The sequence below is a fragment of the Oncorhynchus kisutch genome, unplaced genomic scaffold (assembly GCF_002021735.2).
Source record: "Oncorhynchus kisutch isolate 150728-3 unplaced genomic scaffold, Okis_V2 Okis01b-Okis20b_hom, whole genome shotgun sequence".
Classification (NCBI taxonomy): Eukaryota; Metazoa; Chordata; class Actinopteri; order Salmoniformes; family Salmonidae; genus Oncorhynchus; species Oncorhynchus kisutch.
In genome coordinates this window covers 10,316,229-10,334,358 of record NW_022261978.1, presented here as the reverse complement: position 1 = coordinate 10,334,358, position 18,130 = coordinate 10,316,229, and the positions used below count along the sequence as shown (strand labels likewise).

The following is an 18,130-nucleotide window of genomic DNA, read 5'->3' as shown; positions in this document are numbered from 1 at the left end:
TACCCATGTCAGAGACGCAGACTCGGTCTCAACCTTTAAGTCTTTACTGAAGACTCATCTCTTCAGTGGGTCATATGATTGAGTGTAGTCTGGCCCAGGAGTGGGAAGGTGAACGGAAAGGCTCTGGAGCAACGAACCGCCCTTGCTGTCTCTGCCTGGCCGGTTCCCCTCTTTCCACTGGGATTCTCTGCCTCTAACCCTATTACAGGGGCTGAGTCACTGGCTTGCTGGGGCTCTCTCATGCCGTCCCTGGAGGGGGTGCGTCACCTGAGTGGGTTGATTCACTGTTGTGGTCATCCTGTCTGGGTTGGCGGCCCCCCCCCCCTTGGGTTCTTTGTGGGCTATACACAGCCTTGTCTCAGGATGGTAAGTTGGTGGTTGAAGATATCCCTCTAGTGGTGTGGGGGCTGTGCTTTGGCAAAGTTGTGCTTTGGCAAAGTGGGTGGGGTTATATCCTTCCTGTTTGGCCCTGTCCGGGGGTGTCCTCGGATGGGGCCACAGTGTCTCCTGACCCCTCCTGTCTCAGCCTCCAGTATTTATGCTGCAGTAGTTTATGTGTCGGGGGGCTGGGGTCAGTTTGTTATATCTGGAGTACTTCTCCTGTCCTATTCGGTGTCCTGTGTGAATCTAAGTGTGCGTTCTCTAATTCTCTCCTTCTCTCTTTCTCTCTCTCGGAGGACCTGAGCCCTAGGACCATGCCCCAGGACTACCTGACATGATGACTCCTTGCTGTCCCCAGTCCACCTGGCCATGCTGCTGTTCCAGTTTCAACTGACCTGAGCCCTAGGACCATGCCCCAGGACTACCTGACATGATGACTCCTTGCTGTCCCCAGTCTACCTGGCCATGCTGCTGCTCCAGTTTCAACTTCCACCTGACTGTGCTGCTGCTCTAGTTTCAACTGTTCTGCCTTATTATTATTCGACCATGCTGGTCATTTATGAACATTGAACATCTTGACCATGTTCTGTTATAATCTCCACCCGGCACAGCCAGAAGAGGACTGGCCACCCCACATAGCCTGGTTCCTCTCTAGGTTTCTTCCTAGGTATTGGCCTTTCTAGGGAGTTTTTCCTAGCCACCGTGCTTCTCCACCTGCATTGCTTGCTGTTTGGGGTTTTAGGCTGGGTTTCTGTACAGCACTTTGAGATATCAGCTGATGTACGAAGGGCTATATAAATAAATTTGATTTGATTTGATTTAGTACAGGTAGATGCTATAAAAACTACAGAGATACATGAACTAATAGTACAGGTAGATGCTATAAAAACTACAGGGGGACCAAGAGGCATGGAGAGGCAGCCTTTAGTTACTATACTGCCAGACTCTGGACTAGCCTGCCAGGGAATCTGAGGGGGACCAAGAGGCATGGAGAGGCAGCCTTTAGTTACTATACCGCCAGACTCTGGACTAGCCTGCCAGGGAACCTGAGGGGGACCAAGAGGCATGGAGAGGCAGCCTTTAGTTACTATACCGCCAGACTCTGGAATACCCTGCCAGAGAACCTGAGGGGGACCAAGAGGCATGGAGAGGCAGCCTTTAGTTACTATACCGCCAGCCTCTGGAATAGTATAGTATAGTCTGCCAGAGAACCTGAGGGGGACCAAAAGGCATGGACAGGCAGCCTTTTGTTACTATACCGCCAGCCTCTGGAATAGTATAGTATAGTCTGCCAGAGAACCTGAGGGGGACCAAGAGGCATGGAGAGGCAGCCTTTAGTTACTATACCGCCAGCCTCTGGTATAGTCTGCCAGAGAACCTGAGGGGGACCAAGAGGCATGGAGAGGCAGCCTTTAGTTACTATGCCCCCAGACTCTGGACTAGCCTGGCAGAGAACCTGAGGGGGACCAAGAGGCATGGAGAGGCAGCCTTTAGTTACTATACCCCCAGACTCTGGACTAGCCTGCCAGAAAACCTGAGGGGAGCTGAAACTGTGGACGTTTCTAAAAGAGATTTTAAAATACATTTTTAGCTTTTCTTTTCCTCAGGGTGCTTTTTAGTTGTGCTGTTTTTATTGTTAATGTTTAGTTTAAAAAAAAAATGATCTTATGTTTGTTGTGTCGTAAATATTTCAGTTTTTTTCCCCCATTATTTTTTTCCTGTGAAGCCCATTGTGTTCCATTCCATGTCTGAAAGGTGCTGTATAAATATAGTTTGGTTTGATGTGATTTTAGGTCATGTGACTGGGACAATGTATTTCCTCAATGGGACGAGGTTCTCCAACTGCGTTAAATTCTTTCCTCACTGGGACCAACTGTGTGGTTTATCCCCTGTGTGTGTAATTGTGCGTTTTCTTCCCCTGTATGTTTCCTTTTATGTAATTTTAGGTCATGTGATCGTGAATATCTCTTTCCACACAGGGCGCAATGGTAAAGCTTCTCCCCCGTGTGTGTCCTCTCATGCTCCTTCATGTTATCTAATGACCTAAAGAATTTTCCACAATGGGAACAGGGGTAAGGCTTCTCTCCAGAGTGTATTTTCTTATGTTTGTTCAGGTTCCCTAAATACAAAAAACACTTTCCACACTGGGAGCAACTATGTGGTTTTTCCCCTGTGTGTGTCAGCTCATGCGATTTTAGGTCATGTGATCGTAAGAAACTATTTCCACATTGAGAGCAATGGTAAGATTTCTCCCTTGTGTGTGTCCTCTGGTGCTTTTTTAGGTCCGATGATGTTGAAAATCTCTTTCCACAATTGGAGCAGTGGTAAGGCTTTTCTCCTGTATGTGTCCTCTCGTGTGTTTTAAGGTATAGTGACCTTGAAAATCTCTCTCCACACTGGGAGCAGTGGTAAGGCTTTTCTCCTGTGTGTTTCCTCTCATGCTCTTTTAGGTTCCCTAACTTGGTAAAATCCTTTCCACACAGGGCGCAATGGTAAGGTTTTTCCCCTGTGTGTGTCCTCTCATGCGCTTTCAGGTTATCGGAAGACCTAAAATTCTTTCCACAATGTGAACAGGGGTAAGGCTTCTCTCCAGAGTGTACTCTCTTATGTTTGTTCAGGTTCCCTATATGGGAAAAACTCTTTCCACACTGGGAGCATTCGTAAGGCTTTTCTCCTGTGTGTTTCCTCTCATGCTCTTTTAGGTTCCTTAACTTGGTAAAATCTTTTCCACAAAGGGAGCAATGGTAAGGTTTTTCCCCTGTGTGTGTCCTCTCATGCGCTTTCAGGTTATCTGAAGACCTAAAATTCTTTCCACAATGGGAACAGGGGTAAGGCTTCTCTCCAGAGTGTATTCGCTTATGTTTGTTCAGGTTCCCTAAATGGGAAAAAAGCTTTCCACACTGGGAACAATTGTGTGGTTTTTCCCCTGTGTGTGTCCTCTCATGTGATTTTAGGTCATGTGATCGTGAGAATCTATTTCCACACTGGGAGCATTGGAAGGGCTTTTCTCCAGTGTGTTTCCTTTCATGCTCTTTCAACTTCCATAACCACTTAAAACTCATATTACACTGGAAGCAGTGGTGTCGTCTCGCTGGCTTGGGTGTCTCAGGGTCTGGTTCCCCTGAAGGACTCTTCCTGCTGTCAGATGGAGAGACTGGTCTCTCTCCTGCCAAAGACAAACAAAGTATTTAGTTAAACAGAGAGACCTGAATGAAACCTCCATTATAAAACTGTTTTCCTATGAGGTTTAATCCAGACTAGAGCCCTCATTATGAAACACAAAATGTGGATCCTGGATGCTGATTGGTTGATAGCTGTTAGTTATTCACGTTAATCCCGGGTAATGGCTGTTAACAGTTCCATTTGAATCATTCCTACACATCCGCTGTCCCACAGCCCAGCCAGGCAATGTATCAACTAATCTCCACTGTCCCACAGCCCTGCCAGGCAATGTATCAACTAATCTCCACTGTCCCACAGCCCTGCCAGGCAATGTATCAACTAATCTCCACTGTTCCACAGCCCAGCCAGGAAATGTATCAACTAATCTCCACTGTCCCACAGCCCAGCCAGGCAATGTATCAACTAATCTCCACTGTCTCACAGCCCAGCCAGGCAATGTATCAACTCATCTCCACTGTCCCACAGCCCAGCCAGGCAATTCAAAACTAATCTCCACTGTCCCACAGCCCAGCCAGGCAATTCAAAACTAATCTCCACTGTCTCACAGCCCAGCCAGGAAATGTATCAACTCATCTCCACTGTCTCACAGCCCTGCCAGGCAATTCATCAACTAATCTCCACTGTCCCACAGCCCAGCCAGGCAATTCATCAACTAATCTCCACTGTCCCACAGCTCTCCCAGGAAATTCATCAACTAATCTCCACTGTCCCAAAGCCCAGCCAGGCAATTCATAAACTAATCTCCGCTGTCCCAAAGCCCAGCCAGGCAATTCATCAACTCATCTCCACTGTCTCACAGCCCAGCCAGGCAATTCATCAACTAATCTCCACTGTCCCACAGCCCAGCCAGGAAATTAATCAACTAATCTCCACTGTCCCACAGCCCAGCCAGGCAATTCATCAACTAATCTCCACTGTTCCACAGCCCAGCCAGGAAATGTATCAACTAATCTCCACTGTTCCACAGCCCAGCCAGGAAATGTATCAACTAATCTCCACTGTCCCACAGCCCAGCCAGGAAATGTATCAACTAATCTCCACTGTCCCACAGCCCAGCCAGGAAATGTATCAACTAATCTCCACTGTCCCACAGCCCTGCCAGGAAATGTATCAACTAATCTCCACTGTCCCACAGCCCAGCCAGGAAATGTATCAACTAATCTCCACTGTTCCACAGCCCAGCCAGGCAATTCATAAACTAATCTCCACTGTCCCACAGCCCTGCCAGGAAATTCATCAACTAATCTCCACTGTCCCAAAGCCCAGCCAGGCAATTCAAAACTAATCTCCACTGTACCACAGCCCTGCCAGGCAATTCATAAACTAATCTCCACTGTCCCACAGCCCAGCCAGGCAATTCATCAACTAATCTCCACTGTCCCACAGCCCTGCCAGGCAATTCAAAACTAATCTCCACTGTCCCACAGCCCTGCCAGGCAATTCATTAACTAATCTCCACTGTCCCACAGCCCAGCCAGGCAATTCATCAACTAATCTCCACTGTCCCACAGCCCTGCCAGGCAATTCAAAACTAATCTCCACTGTCCCACAGCCCTGCCAGGCAATTCATCAACTAATCTCCACTGTCCCACAGCCCTGCCAGGCAATTCAAAACTAATCTCCACTGTCCCACAGCCCTGCCAGGCAATTCATAAACTAATCTCCACTGTCCCACAGCCCTGCCAGGAAATGTATCAACTAATCTCCACTGTCCCACAGCCCTGCCAGGCAATTCATCAACTAATCTCCACTGTCCCACAGCCCTGCCAGGCAATTCAAAACTAATCTCCACTGTCCCACAGCCCAGCCAGGAAATGTATCAACTAATCTCCACTGTTCCACAGCCCAGCCAGGCAATTCATAAACTAATCTCCACTGTCCCACAGCCCTGCCAGGAAATTCATCAACTAATCTCCACTGTCCCAAAGCCCAGCCAGGCAATTCAAAACTAATCTCCACTGTACCACAGCCCTGCCAGGCAATTCATAAACTAATCTCCACTGTCCCACAGCCCAGCCAGGCAATTCATCAACTAATCTCCACTGTCCCACAGCCCAGCCAGGCAATTCATCAACTAATCTCCACTGTCCCACAGCCCTGCCAGGCAATTCAAAACTAATCTCCACTGTCCCACAGCCCTGCCAGGCAATTCAAAACTAATCTCCACTGTCCCACAGCCCTGCCAGGCAATTCATTAACTAATCTCCACTGTCCCACAGCCCAGTCAGGCAATTCATCAACTAATCTCCACTGTCCCACAGCCCTGCCAGGCAATTCAAAACTAATCTCCACTGTCCCACAGCCCAGCCAGGCAATTCATCAACTAATCTCCACTGTCCCACAGCCCTGCCAGGCAATTCAAAACTAATCTCCACTGTCCCACAGCCCTGCCAGGCAATTCATAAACTAATCTCCACTGTCCCACAGCCCTGCCAGGAAATGTATCAACTAATCTCCACTGTCCCACAGCCCTGCCAGGCAATTCATCAACTAATCTCCACTGTCCCACAGCCCTGCCAGGCAATTCAAAACTAATCTCCACTGTCCCACAGCCCTGCCAGGCAATTCATAAACTAATCTCCACTGTCCCACAGCCCTGCCAGGCAATTCATCAACTAATCTCCACTGTCCCACAGCCCTCCCAGGAAATTCATCAACTAATCTCCACTGTTCCACAGCCCTGCCAGGCAATTCATAAACTAATCTCCACTGTCCCACAGCCCTGCCAGGCAATTTATAAACTAATCTCCACTGTTCCACAGCCCAGCCAGGCAATTCATCAACTAATCTCCACTGTCCCACAGCCCTGCCAGGCAATTCAGAAACTATTATCCACTAGAAAGACTCATTGAGACATTATTACCCCATGCTTTACAGCCTAACATTTGGTTTGCAAATAGCAAGATTTTTTACAAATCCCGTCTTATGCCTCTCCAACCGTTACACATTTTGTACGCAAAAGAATATATACGTATAGAACATATTTTGGTGACTCGTTATTAAACAGCAATGTAACATGTTTATATATTTAGGTGTAATCTCTTAAAATTACTATAACGACACCTAGTGGCTAATTGTTGGTTTGCTACTAAAATGGTACATAAGGGGTTAAAATGGGGCTAGAATGGTACATAAGGGGTTAAGATGGGGCTAGAATGGTACATAAAGGGTTAAGATGGGGCTATAATGGTACATACATGGGTTAAGATGGGGTTAGAATGGTACATAAGGGGTTAAGATGGGGCTAGAATGGTACATACGGGGTTAAGATGGGACTAGAATGGTACATAAAGGGTTAAGATGGGGCTATAATTGTACATAAAGGGGTTAAGATGGGGGTTAGAATGGTACATAATGGTTAAGATGGGGTTATAAGGGTACATAAGGGGTTAAGGTGGGGCTAGAATGGTACATAAAGAGGTTAAGATGGGGCTAGAATGGTACATAAGTGTTTACCATCCTATAACAACTGGGACCGGTCTGTGTTTACCATCATTACCAACTGGGACCGGTCTGTGTTTACCATCATTACCAACTGGGACCGGTCTGTGTTTACCATCATTATCATTACCAACTGGGACCGGTCTGTGTTTACCATCATTTTCAACTGGGACCGGTCTGTGTTTACCATCATTACCAACTGGGACCGGTCTGTGTTTACCATCATTACCATTACCAACTGGGACCGGTCTGTGTTTACCATCATTATCAACTGGGACCGGTCTGTGTTTACCATCATTACCAACTGGGACCGGTCTGTGTTTACCATCATTACCAACTGGGACCGGTCTGTGTTTACCATCATTACCAACTGGGACCGGTCTGTGTTTATCATCATTATCAACTGGGACCGGTCTGTGTTTACCATCATTACCAACTGGGACCGGTCTGTGTTTACCATCATTACCAACTGGGACCGGTCTGTGTTTACCATCATTACCAACTGGGACCGGTCTGTGTTTACCATCATTACCAACTGGGACCGGTCTGTGTTTATCATCATTATCAACTGGGACCGGTCTGTGTTTACCATCATTATCAACTGGGACCGGTCTGTGTTTACCATCATTACCAACTGGGACCGGTCTGTGTTTACCATCATTACCAACTGGGACCGGTCTGTGTTTACCATCATTATCATTACCAACTGGGACCGGTCTGTGTTTACCATCATTATCAACTGGGACCGGTCTGTGTTAACCATCATTACCAACTGGGACCGGTCTGTGTTTACCATCATTACCAACTGGGACCGGTCTGTGTTTATCATCATTACCAACTGGGACCGGTCTGTGTTTACCATCATTACCAACTGGGACCGGTCTGTGTTTACCATCATTACCAACTGGGACCGGTCTGTGTTTATCATCATTATCAACTGGGACCGGTCTGTGTTTACCATCATTATCAACTGGGACCGGTCTGTGTTTACCATCATTACCAACTGGGACCGGTCTGTGTTTACCATCATTACCAACTGGGACCGGTCTGTGTTTATCATCATTACCAACTGGGACCGGTCTGTGTTTACCATCATTACCAACTGGGACCGGTCTGTGTTTATCATCATTACCAACTGGGACCGGTCTGTGTTTATCATCATTATCAACTGGGACCGGTCTGTGTTTACCATCATTACCAACTGGGACCGGTCTGTGTTTACCATCATTACCAACTGGGACCTGTCTGTGTTTACCATCATTATCATTATCAACTGGGACCGGTCTGTGTTTACCATCATTACCAACTGGGACCGGTCTGTGTTTACCATCCTATAACAACTGGGACCGGTCTGTGTTTACCATCATTACCAACTGGGACCGGTCTGTGTTTACCATCATTACCAACTGGGACCGGTCTGTGTTACCATCATTATCAACTGGGACCGGTCTGTGTTACCATCATTACCAACTGGGACCGGTCTGTGTTTACCATCATTACCAACTGGGACCGGTCTGTGTTACCCTCATTACCGGTCTGTGTTACCATCATTATCATTATCAACTGGGACCGGTCTGTGTTTACCATCATTACCAACTGGGACCGGTCTGTGTTTACCATCATTATCAACTGGGACCGGTCTGTGTTTACCATCATTACCAACTGGGACCGGTCTGTGTTTACCATCATTACCAACTGGGACCGGTCTGTGTTACCATCCTATAACAACTGGGACCGGTCTGTGTTTACCATCATTACCAACTGGGACCGGTCTGTGTTTACCATCATTACCAACTGGGACCGGTCTGTGTTTACCATCATTATCATTACCAACTGGGACCGGTCTGTGTTTACCATCATTCTCAACTGGGACCGGTCTGTGTTTACCATCATTACCAACTGGGACCGGTCTGTGTTTACCATCATTACCAACTGGGACCTGTCTGTGTTTACCATCATTATCATTACCAACTGGGACCGGTCTGTGTTTACCATCATTACCAACTGGGACCGGTCTGTGTTACCATCATTATCAACTGGGACCGGTCTGTGTTACCATCATTACCAACTGGGACCGGTCTGTGTTTACCATCATTACCAACTGGGACCGGTCTGTGTTACCCTCATTACCGGTCTGTGTTACCATCATTATCATTATCAACTGGGACCGGTCTGTGTTTACCATCATTACCAACTGGGACCGGTCTGTGTTTACCATCATTATCAACTGGGACCGGTCTGTGTTTACCATCATTACCAACTGGGACCGGTCTGTGTTTACCATCATTACCAACTGGGACCGGTCTGTGTTTACCATCATTACCAACTGGGACCGGTCTGTGTTTACCATCATTACCAACTGGGACCGGTCTGTGTTTACCATCATTATCATTACCAACTGGGACCGGTCTGTGTTTACCATCATTCTCAACTGGGACCGGTCTGTGTTTACCATCATTACCAACTGGGACCGGTCTGTGTTTACCATCATTACCAACTGGGACCTGTCTGTGTTTACCATCATTATCATTACCAACTGGGACCGGTCTGTGTTTACCATCATTACCAACTGGGACCGGTCTGTGTTTACCATCATTATCATTACCAACTGGGACCCGTCTGTGTTTACCATCATTATCATTACCAACTGGGACCGGTCTGTGTTTACCAGGATACACTGCTTTCTTTACCATTTAACAACAAAATAACTGCGCGACTAACTAACCTTTAAGTATAATGTGATATTGTTCAACCAATAAAATATATCTGAGACATTTTCTTGGACACACGGAGATGTGTTGAAACGTCCTTGTGAAGGTCTAAAGGAAGGGGGCTAATTAGAATATTGGGACGTTGTTTGAAGCCACTACAGCAACAACGTTGACATTTTGAAAGGTGATCTCTGCCCTGCCATAGGGAATGGACGTGACCACCACAGCAACAACGTTGACATTTTGAAAGGTGATCTCTGCCCTGCCATAGGGAATGGACGTGACCACCACAGCAACAACGTTGACATTTTGAAAGGTGATCTCTGCCCTGCCATAGGGAATGGAGGTGACCAGATGAGACAAACTTTTCTAAACCAGCCTGGTGAAATCAAGCATCTTGCAGGATTGTGAATATATTATTATATTATACAAAGAATATCAATAGAAAAAAAGTCTAAAACAACACATCTAGTTTGTTTAGTTTCATTCCAGCTGCAGAGGTTGATGTGAATATTAGCTCTAGTTGGCTAGCTAGCAAGGGAGAAGAATGTTCGACAGCCTGCATAGCAACCATTTCTGTTTAGAATGAACAACCAGTGTGATTGGCTAGACACTATAGAATGAACAACCAGTGTGATTGACTAGACGCTATAGAATGAACAACCAATGTGATTGGCTAGACACTATAGAATGAACAACCAGTGTGATTGGCTAGACACTATAGAATGAACAACCAGTGTGATTGGCCAGACACTATAGAATGAACAACCAGTGTGATTGGCCAGAAACTATAGAATGAACAACCAGTGTGATTGGCCAGAAACAATAGAATGAACAACCAGTGTGATTGGCCAGAAACAATAGAATGAACAACCAGTGTGATTGGCCAGAAACAATAGAATGAACAACCAGTGTGATTGGCCAGAAACAATAGAATGAACAACCAGTGTGATTGGCCAGAAACTATAGAATGAACAACCAGTGTGATTGGCCAGAAACAATAGAATGAACAACCAGTGTGATTGGCCAGAAACAATAGAATGAGCAACCAGTGTGATTGGCCAGAAACTATAGAATGAACAACCAGTGTGATTGGCCAGAAACTATAGAATGAACAGCCAGGGTTTTTGTCTCTTAACCTCAGAAATAGAACTAACGACTGGTTAGAGACATTTAGATATCAGAAAGAACATTTTAGTAGATATTTCGGTTGTTGTTATTGAATAGAGTATTGAATAGAATTTATTTGAAGTATATAGAATTGATATATAACTGCTTATTGTGTATAACATTGAATGGAAACAGAATATCCCTTTATTTTTCACGACTGACTTCAAGCTTTTAATGATTTATATTGTCATGTCATATAGCAATAACCCCCACCTGGCAGGTCTAAGGCCATAATGATTTATATTGTCATATAGCAATAACCCCCACCTGGCAGGTCTAAGGCCATAATGATTTATATTGTCATATAGCAATAACCCCCACCTGGCAGGTCTAAGTAATAATGATTTATATTGTCATATAGCAATAACCCCCACCTGGCAGGTCTAAGGCCATAATGATTTATATTGTCATATAGCAATAACCCCCACCTGGCAGGTCTAAGGCCATAATGATTTATATTGTCATATAGCAATAACCTCCACCTGGCAGGTCTAAGGCCATAATGATTTATATTGTCATATAGCAATAACCCCCACCTGGCAGGTCTAAGTACATAATGATTTATATTGTCATATAGCAATAACCCCCACCTGGCAGGTCTAAGGCCATAATGATTTATATTGTCATATAGCAATAACTCCCACCTGGCAGGTCTAAGTAATAATGATTTATATTGTCATATAGCAATAACCCCCACCTGGCAGGTCTAAGTACATAATGATTTATATTGTCATATAGCAATAACCCCCACCTGGCAGGTCTAAGGCCATAATGATTTATATTGTCATATAGCAATGACTTCCACCTGGCAGGTCTAAGGCCATAATGATTTATATTGTCATATAGCAATAACTCCCACCTGGCAGGTCTAAGGCCATAATGATTTATATTGTCATATAGCAATAACCCCCACCTGGCAGGTCTAAGGCCATAATGATTTATATTGTCATATAGCAATAACCCCCACCTGGCAGGTCTAAGTACATAATGATTTATATTGTCATATAGCAATAACCCCCACCTGGCAGGTCGAAGTCCATAATGATTTATATTGTCATATAGCAATAACCCCCACCTGGCAGGTCTAAGGCCATAATGATTTATATTGTCATATAGCAATAACCCCCACCTGGCAGGTCTAAGGCCATAATGATTTATATTGTCATATAGCAATAACTCCCACCTGGCAGGTCTAAGGCCATAATGATTTATATTGTCATATAGCAATAACCTCCACCTGGCAGGTCTAAGTAATAATGATTTATATTGTCATATAGCAATAACCCCCACCTGGCAGGTCTAAGGCCATAATGATTTATATTGTAATATAGCAATAACCCCCACCTGGCAGGTCTAAGGCCATAATGATTTATATTGTCATATAGCAATAACCTCCACCTGGCAGGTCTAAGTAATAATGATTTATATTGTCATATAGCAATAACCTCCACCTGGCAGGTCTAAGTAATAATGATTTATATTGTCATTTAGCAATAACCCCCACCTGGCAGGTCTATGTATATCATGATTTATATTGTCATGTCATATAGCAATAACTCCTACCTGGCAGGTCTAAGTAATAATGATTTATATTGTCATATAGCAATAACCCCCACCTGGCAGGTCTAAGTACATAATGATATATATTGTCATATAGCAATAACCCCCACCTGGCAGGTCTAAGTACATAATGATTTATATTGTCATATAGCAATAACTCCCACCTGGCAGGTCATAAAATGGACTGCTCTCAACAGCCTCTTTCCACACTCTACCAACCCAACAGATGAGTCTTGGACAGCCTCTTTCCACACTCTACCAACCCAACAGATGAGTCTTGGACAGCCTCTTTCCACACTCTACCAACCCAACAGATGAGTCTTGGACAGCCTCTTTCCACACTCTACCAACCCAACAGATGAGTCTTGGACAGCCTCTTTCCACACTCTACCAACCCAACAGATGAGTCTTGGACAGCCTCTTTCCACACTCTACCAACCCAACAGATGAGTCTTGGACAGCCTCTTTCCACACTCTACCAACCCAACAGATGAGTCTTGGACAGCCTCTTTCCACACTCTACCAACCCAACAGATGAGTCTTGGACAGCCTCTTTCCACACTCTACCAACCCAACAGATGAGTCTTGGACAGCCTCTTTCCACACTCTACCAACCCAACAGATGAGTCTTGGACAGCCTCTTTCCACACTCTACCAACCCAACAGATGAGTCTCCCAGTGGAGGCTCCTCAGGGGTCAGTAGGAGACGAATAAGTCCTCGTGCATAGAGTTGTATGTGTTGCTAAGCTTTGAAATCAATGGTTTCTGAAAGATTGATCCACGTGTGGGTCAAAATACTATTAAGGATTTGGGGATTTTAAATGACCTCTGTGGTAAAAAAAAAGAAAATGTAAATACATTTCACCCAGATCAAAATGATCCTTCATTGTTTTGATTCTGTCCTCTTCATCATTTGAAGTCAGACATTAGTTGATTTTTGCTGTGATGTCAAGCAAAGACACTGAGCAAAGCACTACAGAAAGAGATATTCACATGTTTACAAATGTTAACGTTTTGTTGGCCGTCCCCGTCTCCTTGTAGCTTTAACGATTCCTACAGTACAGAACTGTTAAAGTGTAGAACTTCAGTAAATGCCCCTTTAAAACCACACATCGGTTCAACAACTGCAGAGTTTGTACCCCCGTTTTTAAGATATTACTCACTGTTGTTAATCAGATCTCCTGTCTCCTCCTCCTCTTCTTCCAATGTGACAGTAATCTCCTCCACTTCCTTCATTTCAAAAACGTCTTCCTCTTCTTTCACTGTGACAGTCATCCCCTCTTTCTCTTCCTCTTCTTTCACTGTGACAGTCATCTCCCCCTCCTCCCCTGCATCCTCATCTTCCTCTTCTTCTTTTACTGTAACATCCTCCACCTCTTTCACTCTGAACGCGTCTTCATCTTCTGTCAATTTAACGTCTTTCTCTTCTTCTTTCACTGTAACAGCCTCAACCTCTGTTTCTTTTTTTACGGTGACATCCTCTTCTTCCTTCTCCTCTTTCACGACAATGTTCAGCCCCAGAGCTTCTTTCTCCGTCCAGCAGACCTCCTCTTTAGAAGTGGGGGACTCGTTTAGTGAGCTCATGGTTGGGATGTTAGCTAAATGTTAGCTAGTTAGCATTAGTGACTAGACTAGCACTACTGCTAATTTACTCAGCCAGTTAGCTAACAACAATGTAAATATAAAATTAAAGTGGGTAAATAACTAGTAGATACGACAAGTGTGTTTAAAACACCGTGGCTAATATACACCGAAAGCGTTTAAAGAGCTGCAATGTTTTCGTCTATGTTGGTTCAAAGCTACGGAGGTGAAAAACTCGCCATTGTTGTAGAAGCGTCCAGTCCATTAGAATATACGTCACACTGGCAGCATTGCCTGAAAAAAGGCACGTCGCCATCTGCTGGGTGGGAGGGTAACAGTCAAGGGAAATGTTTATTTTATTTTGAGACAAAAAGTAGGTTTTCATTTATTTCATTATATATATATATATATATATAAGCAGTCCAAACTGCTCCTACACGGTGTAACAGTACTGAGTAGGTCCAAACTGCTCCTACACGGTGTAACAGTACTGAGTAGGTCCAAACTGCTCCTTCACGGTGTAACAGTACTGAGTAGGTCCAAACTCTTCCTACACGGTGTAACAGTACTGAGTAGGTCCAAACTCTTCCTACAAGGTGTAACAGTACTGAGTAGGTCCAAACTGCTCCTACACGGTGTAACAGTACTGAGTAGGTCCAAACTGCTCCTACACAATGTAACAGTGCTGAGTAGGTCCAAACTGCTCCTACACGGTGTAACAGTACTGACTAGGTCCAAACTGCTCCTACACAGTGTAACAGTGCTGAGTAGGTCCAAACTGCTCCTACACGGTGTAACAGTACTGAGTACTGATACATCATGTAGATGTATATAATGAACAGACTAGGTCTATACTGCTCCTACATGGTGTAACAATACATCATGTAGATGTATATAATGAACAGACTAGGTCTATACTGCTCCTACACGGTGTAACAATACATCATGTAGATGTATATAATGAACAGACTAGGTCTATACTGCTCCTACATGGTGTAACAATACATCATGTAGATGTATATAATGAACAGACTAGGTCTATACTGCTCCTACATAGTGTAACAATACATCATGTAAACTCAGCAAAAAAAGAAACGTCCCTTTTTCAGGACCCTGTCTTTCAAAGATAATTTGTAAAAATCCAAATAACTTCACAGATCTTCATTGTAAAGGGTTTAAATACTGTTTCGCATGCTTCAATGCACCATAAACAATTGATGAACATGCACCTGTGGAACGGTCGTTAAGACACTAACAGCTTACAGACGGTAGGCAATTAAGGTCACAGTTATGAAAACTCAGGACACTAAAGAGGCCTTTCTATGGACTCTGAAAAACACCAAAAGAAAGATGCCCAGGGTCCCTGCTCATCTGCGTGAACGTGATTTAGGCATGCTGCAAGGAGGCATGAGGACTGCAGATGTGGCCAGGACAATAAATTGCAATGTCCGTATTGTGAGATGTCTAAGACAGGGAGACAGGACGGACAGCTGATCGTCCTCGCAGTGGCAGACCACGTGTAACAACACCTGCACAGGATCGGTACCTCCGAACATCACACCTGCGGGACAGGTACAGGATGGCAACAACAACTGCCCGAGTTACACCAGGAACACACAATCCCTCCATCAGTGCTCAGACTGTCCGCAATAGGCTGAGAGAGGCTGGACTGAGGGCTTGTAGGCCTGTTGAAAGGCAGGTCCTCACCAGACATCACCGGCAACAACGTCGCCTATGTGTTACACCGAGGCCTGTACTCTGGAGCGGGATCGATTTGGAGGTGGAGGGTCCGTCATGGTCTGGGGCGGTTTGTCACAGTGTCATCGGACTGAGCTTGTTGTCATTGCAGGCAATCTCAACGCTGTGCGTTACAGGGAAGACATCCTCCTCCCTCATGTGGTACCCTTCCTGCAGGCTCATCCTGACATGACCCTCCAGCATGACAATGCCAGCAGCCATACTGCTCGTTCTGTGCGTGATTTTCTGCAAGAGAGGAATGTCAGTGTTCTGCCATGGCCAGCGAAGAGCCCGGATCTCAATCGCATTGAGCACGTCTGGGACCTGTTGGATCAGAGGGTGAGGGCTAGGGCCATTTCCCCCAGAAATGTCTGGGAACTTGCAGGTGCCTTGGTGGAAGAGTGTAGTAACATCTCACAGAAAGAACTGGCAAATCTGGTGCAGTACATGAGGAGGAGATGCACTGCAGTACTTAATGCAGCTGGTGGCCATACCAGATACTGACTGATACTTTTGATTTTGACCCCCCCTTTGTTCAGGGACACATTATTCCACTTTTGTTAGTCAGGTCTGTGGAACTTGTTCAGTTTATGTCTCAGTTGTTGAATCTTGTCATGTTCATAGAAACACATTGAATAACTAATTTTAATAATTTTCTGAATGTGTTGAATAACACATTCATAAAAGTAGAAGCTGGCAAGATGGCAGCATTCGAGCAAAACTGAAAGCGCAAACCACCACTTGTAATCATGGCAAGGCGACTGGAAACGTGACCGAATACAAACAGTGCAGCTGTTCCCTCCGCTGTTCCCAAGGCAACCAAACAAGCAAAGGGTCAGTATAGAGACAAAGTAGAGTAGCAATTCAACGGCTCAAACACGAGACGTATGTGGCGGGGTCAATCACAGTCAATCACGGATTACAAAAAGAATACCAGCCCCGTCGCGGACATCGACGTCTTGCTCCCAGACAACTTCTTTGCTTTGAGGACAATACAGTGCCATTGACACGGCCCGCTACCAAAGCTTGTGGGCTCTCCTTCTCCGTGGCCAACGTAAGTAAAACATTTAAACGTGTTCACCCTCGCAAGGCTGCCGGCCCAGACGACATCCCTAGCCGCATCCTCAGATCATGCGCAGACCAGCAGGCTGGTGTGTTTACGGACATATTCAATCAATCCCTATCCCAGTCTGTTATCCCCACATGCTTCAAGATGGCCACTATTGTTCCTGTTCCCAAGAAAGCTAAGGTAACTGAACTAAATGACTATCGCCCCGTTGCACTCACTTCTGTCATCATGAAGTGCTTTGAGAGACTAGTCAAGGACCATATCACCTCCACCCTACCTGACACCCTAGACCCACACCAATTTGCTTACCGCCCCAATAGGTCCACTGACGATGCAATTGCCATCACACTGCCCTATCCCATCTGGACAAGAGGAATACCTATGTAAGAATGCTGTTCATTCATGTGGTCTGCACAACGCATCACCGGAGGTAAACTACCTGCCCTCCAGGACACCTACAGCACCCGATGTCACAGGAAGGCCAAAAATATCATCAAGGACAACAACCACCCGAGCCACTGCCTGTTCACCCCGCTATCATCCAGAAGGCGAGGTCAGTAAAGGTGCATCAAAGCTGGGACCGAGAGACTGAAAAACAGCTTCTATCTCAAGGCCATCAGACTGTTAAACAGCCATCACTAACATAGAGAGGCTGGTGTCAACAACAGTCTCTGGCCACTTCAATAAATGGACTTAATGAAGGTATCACTAGTCACTTTAAATAATGGCACTTTAATAATGTTTACATATCCTACATCACTCATCTCATATGTATATACTGCTCTATACCATCTGCTGCATCTTGCCTATGCCACACGGCCATCGCTCATCTCATATGTATATACTGCTCTATACCATCTGCTGCATCTTGCCTATGCCACACGGCCATCGCTCATCCATATATTTAAATGCACATATGCTTCTTAATTCCTTACATTTGTGTGTAAAAGGTAGTTGTTGTGAATTTGTTAGATATTACTACTTTTATTACTGCTTTTGGGCCAGTGCGGTTAGTATCTGCTGGGAATAGGGGGAGGGGAGGTTATGAAACAGAGAGCATTTATTAGTGCAAGCTATAATTGCATGGTTAGGCCACAAGCAGACAACAGTCAGTGAATGCTTTATTGCATGTGTTAATATGTTATTACACTAACCATGTGTATATGACCATTAACATCTGCTAACCATGTGTATGTGACCAATAACATCTGCTAACCATGTGTATGTGACCATTAACAGCTGCTAACCATGTGATATGTGACCATTAACAGCTGCTAACCATGTGCATGTGACCATT

The 18,130-nt window shown here is 45.1% G+C and overlaps 1 protein-coding gene across 1 annotated transcript; it reads right to left on the bottom strand.

Moving 5' to 3' along the window:
• Positions 1-1,228: 1,228 nt before the first annotated feature.
• On the bottom strand, positions 1,229-13,789 carry LOC116358859 (zinc finger protein 2-like). Its single transcript, XM_031811110.1, has 2 exons — positions 13,610-13,789; positions 1,229-3,547 (listed from the first exon to the last, which is right to left on the bottom strand). Exons 1-2 carry the CDS (start codon positions 13,758-13,760, stop codon positions 2,229-2,231), a joined length of 1,470 nt encoding a protein of 489 aa, XP_031666970.1. The 5' UTR covers positions 13,761-13,789; the 3' UTR covers positions 1,229-2,228.
• Positions 13,790-18,130: the final 4,341 nt, after the last annotated feature.